General features: G+C 63.6%; 2 protein-coding genes across 8 annotated transcripts in view; one reads left to right on the forward strand and one right to left on the reverse strand.

Annotated features, from left to right (window-relative positions):
- ADAMTS7 (ADAM metallopeptidase with thrombospondin type 1 motif 7) overlaps nt 1-1,171 on the forward strand; it is a 39,035-nt gene extending 37,864 nt beyond the window's left edge. Inside the window, exon 25 of the mRNA XM_057303616.1 lies at nt 807-1,171. Coding sequence (XP_057159599.1) covers nt 807-964 — 158 coding nt within the window. The 3' untranslated portion in view covers nt 965-1,171. The remainder of the gene's footprint in view (nt 1-806) is intronic.
- Nucleotides 1,172-3,229: 2,058 nt separating this feature from the next.
- Nucleotides 3,230-15,798, reverse strand: part of TBC1D2B (TBC1 domain family member 2B) — a 59,367-nt gene continuing 46,798 nt past the window's right edge. For all 7 annotated transcript variants that reach the window (XM_026510274.4, XM_044388459.3, XM_044388460.3 and 4 more), the window contains 5 exons: nt 14,440-14,934; nt 11,713-11,830; nt 9,606-9,791; nt 9,331-9,452; nt 3,230-5,975 (listed from right to left, as the gene is read on the reverse strand). In XM_026510274.4, coding sequence (XP_026366059.1) covers nt 5,780-5,975; nt 9,331-9,452; nt 9,606-9,791; nt 11,713-11,830; nt 14,440-14,934 — 1,117 coding nt within the window. In that variant the 3' untranslated portion in view covers nt 3,230-5,779. The remainder of the gene's footprint in view (nt 5,976-9,330; nt 9,453-9,605; nt 9,792-11,712; nt 11,831-14,439; nt 14,935-15,798) is intronic.

Genomic DNA, 15,798 nt, shown 5'->3' on the forward strand with positions numbered 1-15,798 from the left:
GGAGGTGGGGGTTCTTGCCAGAGGAGGGAACTCCCCCCCCCCCCCCCACGGAGGGTGAGCAGCTTGCAGGAGGTCACCGGCTACCGACAGGACGCCTGTGTGGACAGGTGCGGCTTCGAGCTGCTGCCCTCCGCCGGGCCCACGGCTGTCCCCTGCCGTTCCTCTCCTCCTCCCCCGAGACGTCTGCTGGCGTGAGCTGGGCAGCTGCGGGCTGTCCGCGGCCGCGGGAGCAAGGCCAGGAGGTTGGAAGCAAACCACTTCCCAGAATAGCTCCGATAAGCACAGGGCGGGAGGGCCAGCCAAGCCTCAGCCGGGGACGAGCGCTGTGCTGACGGGCTGCGGGGCCCGGGTCCCACTCGCTCAGGGCCTGGCCGGATGGGACTCTGTGACCCAGAAGCTGAGACCTGGGTGGCTGCCGGCGGTCAGGGAGGTCTGGCAGGACGGGTGCAGGGGTCAGGGTTGGGGGGGCGATTCCACCGCAGGCTGGCAAGGAGCATGGGGGCCTCTCTTGAAACCAGGACCTGTCGGGGGCGCCGAGGGTCAGCAGGGATGGAGAGGGGTGGCAGGCTCCTTGGCTTCTCCTGAGCACCTGAAGGGGTCAGAAGTGGGGGTCCTCTAGAAAGCTGAGTGTAGCCGGGCCGGTTCCCCAGAGCCCTGGCCGGGGAGGTGGGACGAGGCCAGCAATAGCTGGAGACCTGAGGCCCTGGGGGGATGGAGGGTGGCCCCCCGCGGGGTGCAGGTGCTGGGGGGGTGCAGGTGGGGGCTCCCTCCTGAGGGTCCCACCTCCCGTGCCCCCCCCCCCCCAGGCTGCGAGCGGGACCGCCTGTCCTTCGGCTTCTGTGAGACCCTGCGTCTGCTGGGCCGATGCCAGCTGCCCGCCGTCCGCACCCAGTGCTGCCGCTCCTGCCCCCCTCCGGGCCACGGAGCCCCCTCCCGCGGCCATCAGCGTGTTGCCCGCCGCTGACCCACCCCAGCGGGGCCCGGCTGCACGGATCGGCCGGCCCACGCACCCAGACGCACGGACCTCACGCCCCACTGGGGGCTGCACCCCGAAGGTGCTAACCTGGCCTGCTGGTGGCGGGCTGGGGACCCCTCCCTCAAGAAAAGGTATTTTTTTATTTTAACGGTTTGCATAACCTTTATTATTATTATACATAAATGAGCACCTTCAGTTTCAGCGTGCAGCTTGGCTTCCTCTTGCACCGGGAGAATTTCAGGCCCGCTCTCCTGCCCTCCGTCCTCAGGGGTCCTTGAGGACATGTTCAGTGGCCTTAGCGGGCTGCAGATGAGGGGTGCGGTACGGCCTGGCAAAGGTCAGGGAAGCGGTGGCACCCCCTCTTCAGGCCCTCTGGCCCTTCCCCATGTCTCCACTCCAGGATCTCAGAGACCTGTGGTTTCACAGTGACAGGTCACACCGCACCTCAGGCAGCAAGGCCCTTGTCTCCAGCAGGGACTGACCCCTGGGGATGGCGGTGAGGGCTTTGGCCCTCCCCCCGTTAACTCACCTGCACCAAAGGGGAGGAGGAGGAGTGGAGCTGGTGACCCCTCAGGGGTGATGGGCGTGCAAGTAGGAGCAGACGGGCAGCCACCCCCTTCCCGGCCCCCACTTGTCCCTTCCCGACATGGGCTCCATGTCCAGAGGTGGCTGGGCTGGTCGCAGCTGGTTCCTGTGCCCGTCAGGCCCAGGTGCGACCTGGCACTCTAGCCCCCCCTGCCTGCCAAACCTGAGTCCAGGGGGCCAGACCGGTGAGCGCAGCGGACAGCCGACGGGTGTGAGGTCCTCCCAGAGGGTCCTGGGCTCCAGCCAGGCTAGCCCGGACCCTGCCAGGCCCAGCTCCTCCTCGGAGAAGGGACCATGTCTTTTAGTTCCTGTTCCCCAGTCCCACTCCTGGAAGGTGGAATCCCCCTTCTTCAAAAGGGGGACATGGAGGCTCAGAGAGGTCCAGGCCCCCACCCTGTGGACGCCTGCAGGGGACACATCCTGAAATGTGCACGGTGGCCCTCGAGCTGCGTGGTGAGGTGAGGGCCCTGTGGCCACTTGTGGCTGGGTGGGGGTGGGAGGGCATCACTGAAAGTCACTCGGGGACTGAACAAGACACAGGAGAAGCTAAAGGCACCCGTAAGCGTCTGTCCTGGGGGCCAGTCCCTACCTGGATGGGACAGAGGGCAGAGCTGCTCTCCAGCTGCCCACCCTCCACTCACACCCCAAACCCCTTTCAGTAACACGCTCCACGGGACCCGAGAAGCCAAGGCTCTGCGTGGGTCTGGCTCGGGGCTCGAGGCCCTGGCCACACTGTCCCGGAGCCCCCCCTGCCCCCCGCCTCCCGCTCAGCCCTGCCCCTGGCAGCTGAGCCCCTCCATCCCGGCAGGAACATGGCTCCGGGCAGGCCCTGTGGTGGCTTCTTGCAGAGGCAGGTGGGCTGAGGTCACTCAGGAAAGCGAGTCACTGGGCTTGCACGAGTCCCAGGATCTCTGCGGTCGGGAGTCAGGGGCATCAGACTTCCTGTGTTTGCAACAGCTCCGTGGCCCAAGGAGGCCCTGGGGACCCGCACTCTGTAATGGCTTCCCAGGGCTTGCTCTGTCCGCGGCAGCAACCCTTACGAGGAATGGGGAACGGGGCCTCTGCCTCTGGGCTCCTGACCCCTGCTGAGCATGGGGGTCCCAGGCCCGGCTCAGCCCCTGCTCCTGTGCTGTGACCTCAGGCGCCCCCAGCCTCGCTGAATCTGTCCCAGGGGAGACAGGCTCAGCAGGTCCTTATCTGCTCGCTCTGGGAACCCTCCCTGGAGCCCCCTCCCCCACACCGTGGAAAGACATTTGGTCTTAATCATTCTCGTGTTTTTCTGACGATGGGGGTGAGGGGGATGGTGTCCCCAGCGGCAGCTGGGCCGGAGCGGTCAGCCCAGACAGGAGGCAAACAGCCCATGACTCAGGCGGGGCACGTCACAGCTCTGACGGGCGGTGGGGGGCTGCTCCAGCTCCTGGCTGAGGCCCCGGACCCCAAAGCACTTACCTCGGTGCCCCCAGTGCCCCTGCGGCTTGACCCCGGCTCCCAGGGCTGCACGGCCGACCGAGGCATCTTATCCCACACACCCCGGAGCAAACCAAGAGCGTGGACCTAAAAACAGCCGGCTGGCAGGTTGGGGAGCCCCCCCCAGAAGTCCTGTCCCCCTCTGAGCCCTGGGGGTGAGCCCCGTCACGAACCACGGTAACTGCATCTCAAACCAGAACGTTATACAAATTAGTAGTTTATTTGGCTTTTTAGTATGACTTCCAAAATACAACTCAGAGAAGCCTAGAAGCTGCAGTGACATCAGGGGAGGTCACCTGCCACTGCCCCCCACGCAGCCCCCCCAAGGCGGCAGCCAGCCTCCTGCCTGCAGGGGCTGCCCCAGGCGGGCCCAGCTGCCCAGGGCACGTGCAGGACAGCCCTGCACAAAGCCAGGGTGGGGATTTGTGCAAGAATACAGTTTTAAAAAAAAAGAAAATGCACTGGCACTTGGCCTAGAATACTTCCTATATGGATACAATGTGGGAGGAAAGCAGACTCATTCCAGCCCTGGGTGCGCCGGTGCCGCCGGGCGCGTGAGCACAGACAGCAGGAGAGGCGCTGGGGAAGCCGGTCCACGCGAGCCCGCGGGCCAGGGATGGGCCCAGGAGCCAAGAGCAACCCAGGCCGCTGGGGTTTGCACATGTGTGCACACAGCCATTCACAAAGGAAAACTCGTATAAAATAGATATATGTAGTCTAGAAAAACCTTGATAAAAATAGTCTATAAAAATATAAACTGTAGTGAAAAACATACAAAAGTACTAACAGATGTTCAGCCCATAAACACAAAACCCGCCCCGTGTGAGCCGGCAGATGCCCTTGGCTCCGGGAGGGCAGAGGCGCGCGCGGCCTGCGGCTCTCCGTCCTGTGGCTCTCCGTCCTGTCCCGCCTGAGCCTGCCCAGCACCCCTGCTGCCCTCTGGACATGGAGAGAGAGGCCGGCCTCCGGGAAAGTGTCCCCTGCCCCTTCCCCCCACGACCGCGCTGCTCTCACGCCCACTGCCCAGCCACAGACAACCGCCCGGAGACACCAACAGCGCTGCTGGCCACTGCCCAGACCACGGCTCCAGCCACACACGGCAGGCACCAAGGCCCAATCCAGGTGCTTTTAAGATCTTAACTGGGGCAAAACAGACGAAACCAACCTCTTCCAAAAGGCAGCATTTTCACCCCAGGGTGTGGCAGTTCCGGGGAAGTCGACTTGGAAACTTCAGTCCGAGCCCGTCAGCCACACGCAGCTGGGGCAGGGAGGGGTGTGTGGAGGGCAGTGAAGCCGCGTCCCGAGGCCGGACGGCCACCACCCCCTCCCTGGAGCAATAGTGCAACACGTCTATCTGAAAGATCAAGCCGTCCAACCTGTCCAACCTCACAACACAAGAGCCGAGCTCGGTGTGGGACGCGGAGCTGCCTGCCCAGCCAGGACGCCGATACACGCTGACCGAGACAGAACATCTGTACTTAGAAAAGGCACTTCCTCAAGGGACTCCAACGCTTAGCCTGTGTCTGATACGTCTCAACTAGGGATCACTTCCAATTTCTCCAGGTAGTGTGGAAATTCCACGTGAAATGGTCTCTCTCCTATCTGAGTAACACTGCCAGGAAACACTCCGGCAGCCACACGTGTAGCACGGATGGTCCGCGCGGGGATGAAGCAAAGCCTCTCCGCAGAGCTTCAGAAAGACAGAGCTCCCGGTGCGCGACGGCCGGGGCAGCCCGAGCTGCTGGAGGCAGGGCTGACCCCACAGCCGGGATCACGCTGGCCCCGGGGAGCGGGGAGGCCGGCTGCCAGAACGCGGAAGGCTCTGGGCAGCACTGGGGAGGGCCCCGTCCGGGACGGCTCACCAAGGCTGTGTCCCAGGCTAGGGCCCTGGCAGCCGGCCTCCCCGCCATCCCAGCAGGTGGAGGAGACCCCCGAGCACGGGCTGGCAGCATCACCCCGCGGCTGCACTGGCCCTGGAGGGCGTGCCCAGAAGCTTCCTCCGTCCCCTCCACCAAGGCCTGCCCCAGCGGTGGGCCTGCTCTGCAGGACGGCGGTCCCCGGCTTGTGCGGACTGCATCCCTCCAGTGATCCCCCAAGCCACTCAGAGAGAAGGGCTTCCGCAGAACCTAACGGAGCCGTGCCGGGCAGAGGGCGGGCTGGGGACGGGCAGCGCGGCAGTCCGCCAACACCGGCTGGGGCCGAGGGAGGAGTGTGGGGTGTCCGGAGGGCCAGGCCCTCCCCAAGCTAGTCCAGACGTGGGGCGTGGCTGGTGGCGTGGCCCGCAGGAAGGTGAGTTTTCTCCGGGCCGCTTCCGAACGTGGGACGCACTTGCTGCGCTCACCATCCGCCCCCGAAGCGGCCGCGCTCTGGCCCAGCGACGAGGAGCGCAGCGCGCCCGCTCATGGGGCGGCCCGGGGAGACGGCCCACGGCAGGTTTCTAGGGTGCAAGCCAAGCACAAGACCCAGACAAATGCTGTCAACAGACTCGAAAATGGCCAGCAGTTTCTGGGGCGCACCTGTCACACAAGGGGTGGGCCCCACCCTGGCACGGAGATGCTGTGCGCACAGCAGACCCCGCCCCGAGTGGAAAGGAGAAAGTGCAGCGTGGCCGTGGGCGTCCGCCCAGCAGATTTCCAGAGACCACGGGCATTACATTCGGGCTCTCCAACGAGCAGAGACACCTGCTGTGGGTCCCTTTGACACGCTTTGGTTGTGAGGGCAAGAAGAGCAGTGTCACTGGGCGGGGGGCACTCAGGTGTCCTCCTCTTCATCACTGACCAGCTCGCCCTTATCCGGGCTGGTGTCCCGCTCACGCAGGAAGTCCTCACGGATGGCCTCCAGCTCCGTCAGCTCTAGCCGCACCTTCTCCAAGTGGTAGGCACGCCGGTTCCGGATCTGGCGCAGGGGGAACGGGTTTAGGTCCCCAAAGGAGATACTGGTCAGCTTCCTGGCGGGACACAGGGCAGGGACAGAGGTCAGCAGGGCAGGACACGGGACAGGGACAGAGGTCAGCAGGGCAGGACACAGGACAGGTCAGCAGGGCAGGACACGGGACAGGGACAGAGGTCAGCAGGGCAGGACAGAGGTCAGCAGGACAGGACACGGGACGGGGACAGAGGTCAGCAGGGCAGGACACGGGATGGGGACAGAGGTCAGCAGGGCAGGACACAGGACGGGCCTGGGGCAGGTGTGTCAGCTGGAGGCCAGCACCCCCCCCCCCCCGGCAGACTATGGGGCTGGCCCTGAGCCACTGCCTGAATGGAGACCAACGCTGTCATGGGGCAGGTGAAGGTCCTTCCCTTTCTGGCTTCTGAGTCCCTATCTGTATGTTGGAAGGACCACAGTGCCACCTCCTGGGGTGTGGGGTCACCAGCACGGCCACCGTGAGCACAGGACAGCGCCTGGCACTTGCCGGGCGTCTGAGGGCCGGTGTGCCTGAGCCTTCGGGACCAGCAGGAGGCTGGTTCAGGGTTTCCTGGGACTGACTAGGAAGGAGCCCACCTGACAGGGATGGTCAGACCCTGTCGGCCGTGTGACCAGCGTTGGACACAGTCTATGGACAGATAGACACTCGATGGGTTTCATCCATCCACAGGTTCAGGCACCAATCCCGCTAACCGGCCCCTAGCCGCTTGCCGGTCGACGTGCCCCGAGGTCTGGCCTGGGGTTCCTCTAGCACCGAGGGGCCCTGCGGCCGTCCCAGGCTTCTCCTCCCTCCAGCCCCGAGGAGTGGCAGTGACGGCACAACCACTGCCCGGGCCTCCTGCCCCCGGCCTTGTTTTCTACCCGGCATGACGTCAGCCAGCGAGTTCTCAGATGTCTACACCGCGGAGACATCCATGCCTCAGACAGCCTGACTCCCGAGCATTCTCCGCAGGAGGTCAAAGATCATAAAGGCCAGCCTCAAACGCCAAGTTCCCAGAGTGTTCTAGAACACGGGCGGCCGGAGAACGGGGCTGGCCTAAGTGGAGCCCGGGCTGCAGAGGGGTGGTCTCTGGGAACGGAAGTGCCAGCCAGGACCTGGGACCCGGGGCCCACGAGACCGGCCCCGCTTCCCGCAGCTGTTAGCCCCCCGTTCCGAGACCTGGGGTCCAGCCCCCTCTTCGCAACAGGGAACAAACCCAGAAAGCACTCAAGTCCTCAGGCGGCCTCTCCGCCCCGCGGGCACAGCAGGGCTCTCTGCGGGCCCGGTCAGCCAAATACCCCAGAAGCCCGGACTCGGGACTGTTCAGTCCTGTTAACTCGGCATCCCCGAACACACGCCACTCGCGGCCTCTCCCCTCCCCCAGTAGAACTGCTCAGTTATGTGGAACCGCTGGTCTGGGGGGCGTATTACAATCCCGGGGTCCCGGCCCGTCACTGCGGCTGCGAACCCTGACTCCCTGAAGACAGCGGCTGGGCAGCTGCCCCAGAGCCGCTCACAAGGGGGCGCTGCCGCTGAGGCTGGAGGGGCCCCTGGTGCCCAATCCAGCAGCCCTGCCATTCTAGAGCTCGACCTCGTGTGAGCTCGGCGGACGCTCTCGAGGGTCGCCCCAGACTCAGTCTTGCTGGCCGTTACCCTCGGGCTCCACGTGGCGAAGCTTAGGTCACTGCTGCAGACACTATCATCATCCAGCTTGAAAATACCCTAAAACCCCACTTCCCAAGTGGGAGGCCCTAAAAATAGCGATGACTTCTAGGAGTCAAGTGTGGCCTCCACCAGCCCCTTCTGCTCCCAGCGCCCCCTCCCCCGGGGACCTCAGCCCCAGTGCCTGCCTCGGGTCCCGCGGCCGGGCTCGCCGCCCCCCCCCCCCCCCGCCCCGCAACGGGCGCCCCGCGGCCATGAGGCCCGGCTGCTGCCCCACGGTGTCTCACGAGCCGGCCAAGGAGAGGGCGCCTGTCAGTTTACTGGGGGCCCTCGGGGGTTTGAGGCAGGTTGTGACACATCAGTGTGTGGACGGGTCCACGTGGGGAGTCGCAACAAGCATTTTGTAACAAAAAGGAAATTAAAACCGCAATATCTAACACAGACCTTGAGCAAGAGCCACCAACATTTCAACAGGTTCTGTGTCATGTCCTCACACTCCAGACCGGCGTCCCAGGTTCTGAGACAAAGCAGCTTTCTTACGAGCTACAGTCCAAACAGTCTGAAAGCGGGGTGCCCGGGGGGCTCAGTCGGTTGAGCGTCTGGGTTCAGGTCACGATATCGGGGTCCTGGGATCGAGCCCTGAGTCAGGCTCCCTGCTCGGCGGGGAGCCAGCTTCTCCCTCTCTGCTTGTGCTTTCCCCCTCATGCCCTCTCTCTCAAATAAATAAAATCTTAAAAAAAAAGGCTGAAAGCAACTTTTGGTCTGGACGGCCCCAGATATTTCTCAGCGGAAGGATCTGTGGCTTTCACGTGGCTGCACAAGCCTGGAGTGCACGCATGGGCGGGGACGGTGGCTCGCGCTCCGCACCTGGCAGCACAGGACTGTGACCCGCCCCTCCCCCGTGGTTCAGGGCAGCACCACCCTCCCCGGCCCAACCAGCGGCAGGTCCATGGGAGCCCCCGTGGGAGCCCCCGGAGAGCGTGGCCAGAGCAGCCGCAAGCCATGGTCAGGGCACATGGAGGACAGTCGCCTGGAACAGGCAACACCGTGTGGCTACGGGGGGGATGGGGGGGGACACTCCCCCTGACATGGTACCCGGCCGGAAGTCCAGGGTCTTCCCAGGTCCACTTCCCTCTTCCATCTCTGGGGGCACCTCCCAGGCCACCTGGCCCCCTGGCCCCCCGTCTTCCCAAGACCCCAGGCACGAGGCCCAGTCCCGCTCTGCTCCCGCCCGGCTGCCCCGGCTGAGCCACTTCCACAGCCCCATACAGGCTGCGTCTCCCCTCCTCGCCGCTGCTCCAGCTCCCTGGGCCCAGGACACCCTCTCCTAGCTGCGCCCTGCCCAGCCCTGCTCACCCCGCCTTGCCCCTGCACCCGCCCCATCCCAGGTCTGGGCCTCCCCCACGGCAGCACCCAGCCCGTCAGGCTGTGCGTCTCCCCTCAGGCTCTTCACATCAGGGCCTGTCCCTCGTCTGTCCCGCTCAGTGCCTGGCGGACGGCCCGCCACGCCGGGAGAACTCGGGGAATGCTCGCTGAACACACACAAACCGGCCTGTGGGACGCGTGTCAGGTGGATCAAGGACAAGCCATCCTCCCTCCTCGTTCCCCCTCATCAGTGTCTGCAGCCTCACCCACTCCTGGCTCGCATGCCGCACCCCTGGGATGGCTGCTCTCTGGGGAGCAGGGACAGCGCGTCTACCGTCTGCCACACTGGGGACACCCCCCAGGGACTCACCTGGCGTCGAGGATCGTGCGCGTGAAATAACGGAGATACTTGAATATGGACATGGAGTCCTGCAGCTTCAGGATCTCCTCCTCCTTGTATTTGAAAAGCGCCAGGGCAAACCGGAAAATGACCTGCGGGGAGCACGGGGACGTCCGTCAGCAGAGAGGCCCTCGGCTCAGGGCTGCCCGGGCGGTGGTCCCCCGCGCCCTCCGGCGGCGGCACACCGAGGGGCCACTCCGGCCCGCTGGCCACTCTGCCACCAGTCACGCGGCGAGCGGACCCACCTTTGGTCCCTCGTAGAGGAAAGAGTCCCATATCTTGAAGAGGATGTCGCTAACGACGCTGTCCACGAACACCACCAGGAACCAGTTGAAGGTGATGAGCGTGTAGTCGACGTTGTGCTGCTCCAGGTGCGCGTGCAGCCGAGGCAGCTTCTCGCTCATGAGATCTCTGAACACCCGCTGGTCCACCTGGAGGGGAGCGGAGGGGAGGAGCGTTGGGTCGCTCGCCACGGAGCCCGGCACGCCCGGCCTCGCACACTGCAGGCACGCGCTGAGCACCCGAAACCCACTCCCGCCTCGAGCGGCCGGGGAAGACAGGCGGCTGCAAAGAGCTGGGGAAGAGTCAGCCTTGCTGCCCGCTCACAACCCAGGGCTCCGGGGGGGTGGGGGGGGGAACCGAGTCCTGGGCCCAAGAGGACGTGCGGCATCAGCACGTCCGTCCCACAGATGCCGCCCGGGTATGGGGGCGGCAGAGGGGCGTGGCCTCCAGGGTCCTCGGTGCAGCCCCAGTGCTTACACACGGGGTGGGCTGGGTCACATCCCCACAGCCCACTCTCACAGGGCTGCCATGGGGGCACCACAAGCCACGTGCAAACCAACATCAAACTAGGAGCTCTCGCCCTCCTCGCTGGGTCGGGCATGGCGCTCTGCTGGGCACAGGCGTCCATCCCCGGAAGGTCAGGCGCCGTGGGGGAGCCAGATGCCTGGCCTGTGGGGACAGCTGCGGTCAGGGCCCCAGTGAGGGGGGTGGGTAGCGCTCCCGGAGCCCCGGATGGGTGCAAGCCAGGGCCACCACAGAAGCAGCACCGGTGGCAGAGGCCAGAAGCCCAGCCAGGCAGAGGCCACCCCAAATGTTTACGACAGAGAGATTCTGTGCAGGGACGTGGTCACACGGTGAGGGAAGAGCCGAGAAGCCACACGGCTGATGGTGAGGTGACCCAGAGGCAAAGGCAGGGAGCCGCCCCCAGGCTGGAGCAGGGAGGTCCCCCAAGCACGGAGAGCTGCCAGACAAGAGCTGGCACCATGGAGGAGTCGAGGCCGCGGACAGGCAGTGCCCGTGATGGGCGGGCCGGGCGGGCCGAGAACTACCTGCACTCCCCTCCTGCCCCCTGCCGACCCCTTGCCAGGGCGTCAGTTGGCCGCCGTGGGGCTGGGAAGGTCAGGCGCACGAGCAGGGTTGCCAGCTGGGCAGCGGGCCCAGCCTGGCCCAGGGGAGCTCTGGCCTGGGCCCAAGGGGCTGGTCCAGAGCCAGGACTGCCCACGTGAGGGCTGCCCGCACGGGGACAACCCTGGGCTCTCCCCGTGCGCGTTGCCCGGCCCTGGCTTCGGGCTGCAGGCGTGGCGGGCATGAACTGGGCCCTCACATTCCTGCCAGGGAGGTGACTGCAGCCCCCACGCTGCCCCTCTGGGTCCAGCACTGCCTCTGGCTACTCCTAGCCAGGCAGTGACCACGGCAGGCCCGGACGCAGCCTGTTCCCACGAGCCGCGTGCCTGTAACAGGTGGCCCCTGCTTGAGGACTCCCCGCTGGCCTGGCCAAACTTCCTCCGTCTGAGATCCATCCCACCCACGTCTCCTTCCTTTCCCTGGTCTGGGGGCTCCCCCGCCTCCCCGCTCCCACTGCGGTCCTTCGCCAGTGCCTCCCTCAGAAATCTCTAGCTTGTTGACTCCTGCCTCGGCCTTAGCTTCTTGGAGAACCTGAGCTCACACACCGGGTTCCCAGACATTCCTGGACCATGGCTTAGCCACCCAGGCACGCGGCTGTGTCCAGGGGACAGCTGTGTTTGGGGGACAGCTGTGTCTGGGGGACAGCAGAGCCCGGGGGGGACAGCTGTGGCTGGGGTGGGGGGGATGGGGAGCCAGAGGGGACAGCTGAGCAGGCACCACAACAGCAGGGCTGCGGGGCTGGTCCGCCTCTCAGGCGCATAACCGCCAGCCCGCCCCACCGGCTCCCACTCAGCCCGGCCGGGGTCCGCGGCGCGCCCTGCCCTGTGCGCCCCCTGCGGGGTCAGAGCTGTGGCATGTGCAGGGACCCCCAGCAAGGCTTAGCTCAGTCCCGTCTCAGCTGGATCTCCCACCTCGCTGGCGGAGGCGCCGCGTGTCTACACGTACCTGGGACCCCAGCAGCGTCTTTGTGTAATAGTCTCGCGGCATAAACACCTCCACTATGGTAACCAGGCACCAGAAAGCGTCTTCCTGCTCCAGGTACAGAAGGGCCACCGCCACCAACCTGCAAGCAAATGGCGGCACCTTGAGCACCCGCGAGCCAGGCCGCACGGCCGGTCCGGACAGCGGCGCCCACCGTGTGCCATCAGTCTTCGCGGCCACACCTTCTCCCGTCCCCAGGAAACGACGACAAGCAGGCGTTCCTACGCGAGCGAGTCATTTTCTTTCTTTCCTTTTTTCCCAGTCATCTCCACACCCAGCACAGGACTGGAACTCACAACCCGAGATCGAGAGTCGCAGGCTCCCCCGACCGAGCCGGCCGGGCCCCAGGGGAGGCATTTTCTCAGGTTCGAGAAGCAATGCTACTATTCCCCCCAACCTTTTCATTTGGTTTTTGTTAAAAGGAGATGAAATTCCTTCCCGATGATCAACCAGCCTCATGAAAGAGGAAAATAACGCAGTTAATGCAGCTGATCTTTCCATGCACAAGAAACCCAGGCGTGAGCGTAAGAGACAAAGAACAAAGACGGTTTACGAGCCGCCGCTCTGACGGGCTTTCGGGAGGAACTGTACCCACGGCGGGCACACGGGGGGAAGGAGGCGTGGCTTCCACCGTTCGGGGGGCCGACCACAACGCGGTCACCAATCCAGAGGGGACCTGCCCCGGGATCCCAGGCTCGGCTCCCAGTGGGCATCCGGGCAGGGTCTGGACACAACACGGGCAGAGAGGAGCCCGTCTCTCGGCCTCTGGAATCCAAGAGCCTCCTCTCAGACACGGCGCTGCGGCGCCTCACGGGAAACCCTCACGTAAAACTACAACGGCCTCATCGCAAACTAAAAGGCTAAAAGGAGGGACACGGGGCAGGTGGGAAGGGGGTGCCTCCAGCAGGCCTGACTGTGCCGTCGGCAGGAAGGTGGCCGTGGCAGGGACAGGAGAGAAAGCAAAGCCACGGCGTCCACAGGGGCTGGGACACAGGGCCAAGCGTCCAAAACCAGCACAGCCCCACGGGACGTGGTTTAGATTCGCGGACGTTCCAGACGGTGGCCCGAGTCACTCCGAAAAGGCTAACGCTCTTCTACCAAAGTTCTGGGTTCTCGGGACGTGCGCGTAAACTATTTGGAAGCAAATTCAGGAAAACGGTTAAAAGGAAGAGGCCCCAAAGGCGATGCAGTTGCAGATGGAAAGCTTTCGTTTTCTGGAAGTCTTGCTTTTGTGGGGAAGAACGGATTCCGCGACCACGCCAGGTAAACGGGGTGTTAGCGTACCCCCAGGCATGCACAGGTCCCCACCGCAGCTTCCGGGCCTCAGAAGTTTTCAGCTTCCGGGAATGTTTAGACTGAGTAGTCAACGTGAATTGTGGATTTCAGCAAAACAAGACCGCGTCGTTCGGCAGCCTCCTATTTACAGGCTCTTTTTTTGGTTTTGTAAATGGGGGCTGTGGAGGGGAAGCCCAAGCCCCTTTCACTTCCGGGGCTCAGGGGGGCTGCCCCGTCCTGACCCCACGGACACAGCGTGACTTCCCAGAACCCTGGTGTGCACATTCCACCTGGAAACCTTCCTTCCTGCAACGGTCACTTTCGATGCAAACAGACGGCCCTTCCTGGAGGTCAGCAGCTGGCACACGAGGATTTCAAAGGCCCCTGAACAGCCAGAATAAACCTCAGCAGTCAGAACTCAACGCACGCACTTGGCTTCTGGGGAAATTCCTCAAGAGTGCACCCAGAGTCTTGCTTCTTGGTCCGAACCGCTAACCAGCCTGGCTCCCCCGCTCCCGCACGGACAGAACGCAAGGGGCAGGTGCCACGCCAGCGTGAGCAGGAGACGTGTGGGCCGGACACGCAGCACGAAGCAGCTTCACGCGCAGCTCCGTGCAGCACAGACCCCGGGGCCTCCCGTGGCCTCGTCTCCCGGGCCTGGCTCTGAACGAGCAGCCCGGGTCATCACAAAATGTGACAGGCTGTCCAGTGTCCTGTCTGCGGAAGCCTTCCTGACACCTGCAGAAGGACTCGAGTCCAAAAGGGCTCGGTTTCCGCCGGCTAAAGAGCCGGGTGGGGCAACCCCGATTCCCGGAGACCCTGTATAAACACACAGTGGCCACCAGTGTCCACTTTGTGCATTAGAAACATAAAATTATATAAAATTAAAATGAAATCAAACTTCTGGTCAAAACCTGAGCATGACAAGAGTAAGAAGAAACCAAAATGAGAAAACTTAGTTGTTTCAGATAACATGTCTGATGGTGGTGGTGTTTTTTAAGATTTTATTTTTAAGTAATCTCTGCACTCAACGTGGTCCTCCAACTCACCACCCCAAGCTCAAGTGTCACCACTCCTCTGACTGAGGCAGCCAGGCGCCCCACATTTGCTGCTCTTGATAACTTTTTGAAAGTATGTCTGTTTCCCTCAATTACTCCAAAACCGGGGACGTTGCATAATTAAGCCTAGAGGAAGGCAACGCTGTCTCACGACGCTGGCCTTCCTCGGCTAGCCGGGACGGGAGGGGACGGTGGGGCAGACAGGGGTGCGCTGGGCCGGGCACCCACCCGCTCAGACCCTGGAGGGGAGGGGACGGTCGGGCAGATAGGGGTGCGCTGGGCCGGGCACCCACCCACTCAGACCCTGGCGGGGAGGGGACGGTGGGGCAGACAGGGGTGCACTGGGCCGGGCACCCACCTGTTGAGGCCCTGGCAGTAGCCGATGTCCGGGTTCCTCCAGGAGAAGGCGAGCAGGACGTTGCGGAGTTTCTGGATGCCCTCCGAGGTGGGGCAGGAGTAATGTTTGTTGTTGGGAAGGGTCCGCAGCAGGTCCAGCTCGATCTGCTTGGAGGCCGGGTTCTGCTTCTCCAGCGCCTTCTGGAGCAGCGTCTGGAAGTAGCCGGGCTTGGTGCTGTCCTTGAACTTCCGGGTGTGGAGGTCCACACACCACTTCCACACCTTGGAGCGGTGCTCGTGCGGGATGCCTGCCCGGATCAGGCTCTTCAGCTCCGGGGAGCACGCCATCTCCCTATTCACCGTGCTCGCAAAGTAGTTCTCCCACTTGACCCCGGTGGACACCTCCTGGTTCTCCGTCAGGTACAGCGTCTTCAGGTCCAGCGCGCGGACCTTGGCCACCAGCTTCTCCTCCTCGTCGTCCTCTGGGACCGTCCTGAACCCATAGATGTCGTACTCACTGTTGAGAAAACAGAAGGGAAAGCTGAACGATGGGATTCCGACAAAAACACCAACCAAAGAGAAAGGAGCACGGGCCCACGTATACGTGGCCCTTTGACCTGGGACCAGGCACTGGAACTCGGCGAGGAAAGAAGAAACTTCTCGACACTCGGGGCGGGACGCATGGCGAGCTCTACAGGAGGAAATGGAATTAGATCTCCTGATACTAGAATAAAAATCAATTCCAGAGAGTTTAAAGCACAGGAGAAAAACACGCCTGGTAGACTGGCCACGTGAACATGCGTTTACACGTCACATGTGTCTGTACGTGTAACTCTCATGTTTGGAAAACATCATTTTAAGAGGTAGACACATGAAGGAGAACGTATCTGTGTAGATATTAGGTTGAACACGATGTGGGTGAGGGAGGCAGGACCGTGGCCCCAAGGACGTCCGGCCGTGGCACCTCACACCTGTGGCTGGCCACACTGTATGGCAGAGGCGCTCGGCATCACACGGACACAGCTGAGGGCAGGGAGGTGACCCCAGGCCGTCCGGGGGCCAGTGTACATGCAGGAGCCCTTTGCGGGGGTGGGGGGCAGGGCTGGGGGTGTGCAGACTGTGGGGCCCACTGTTGCCGGCTGAGGAAGGGAGAAGGGGGCCAGAGGCCAGGGATGCCCGTGGTCTCCACAAGTGGGGAAGGCCACACCCAACAGCTGGAGTGGAAACACAGCCCTCGCTCTACAACCCCAGGGAACAGCTCGAGTGAACAGGGACACACCCTGAGCCCCGCAACCTCCGGGAAGGAACAGCGTCTGTGACACCCTGAGTACCCAGGGAGGCCTGCCCGACAGCCGGCCTGCACGAGCTGAGACGGTAACGG

The sequence above is a fragment of the Ursus arctos genome, unplaced genomic scaffold (genome assembly GCF_023065955.2).
Source record: "Ursus arctos isolate Adak ecotype North America unplaced genomic scaffold, UrsArc2.0 scaffold_28, whole genome shotgun sequence".
In the NCBI taxonomy this organism is placed as follows: domain Eukaryota; kingdom Metazoa; phylum Chordata; class Mammalia; order Carnivora; family Ursidae; genus Ursus; species Ursus arctos.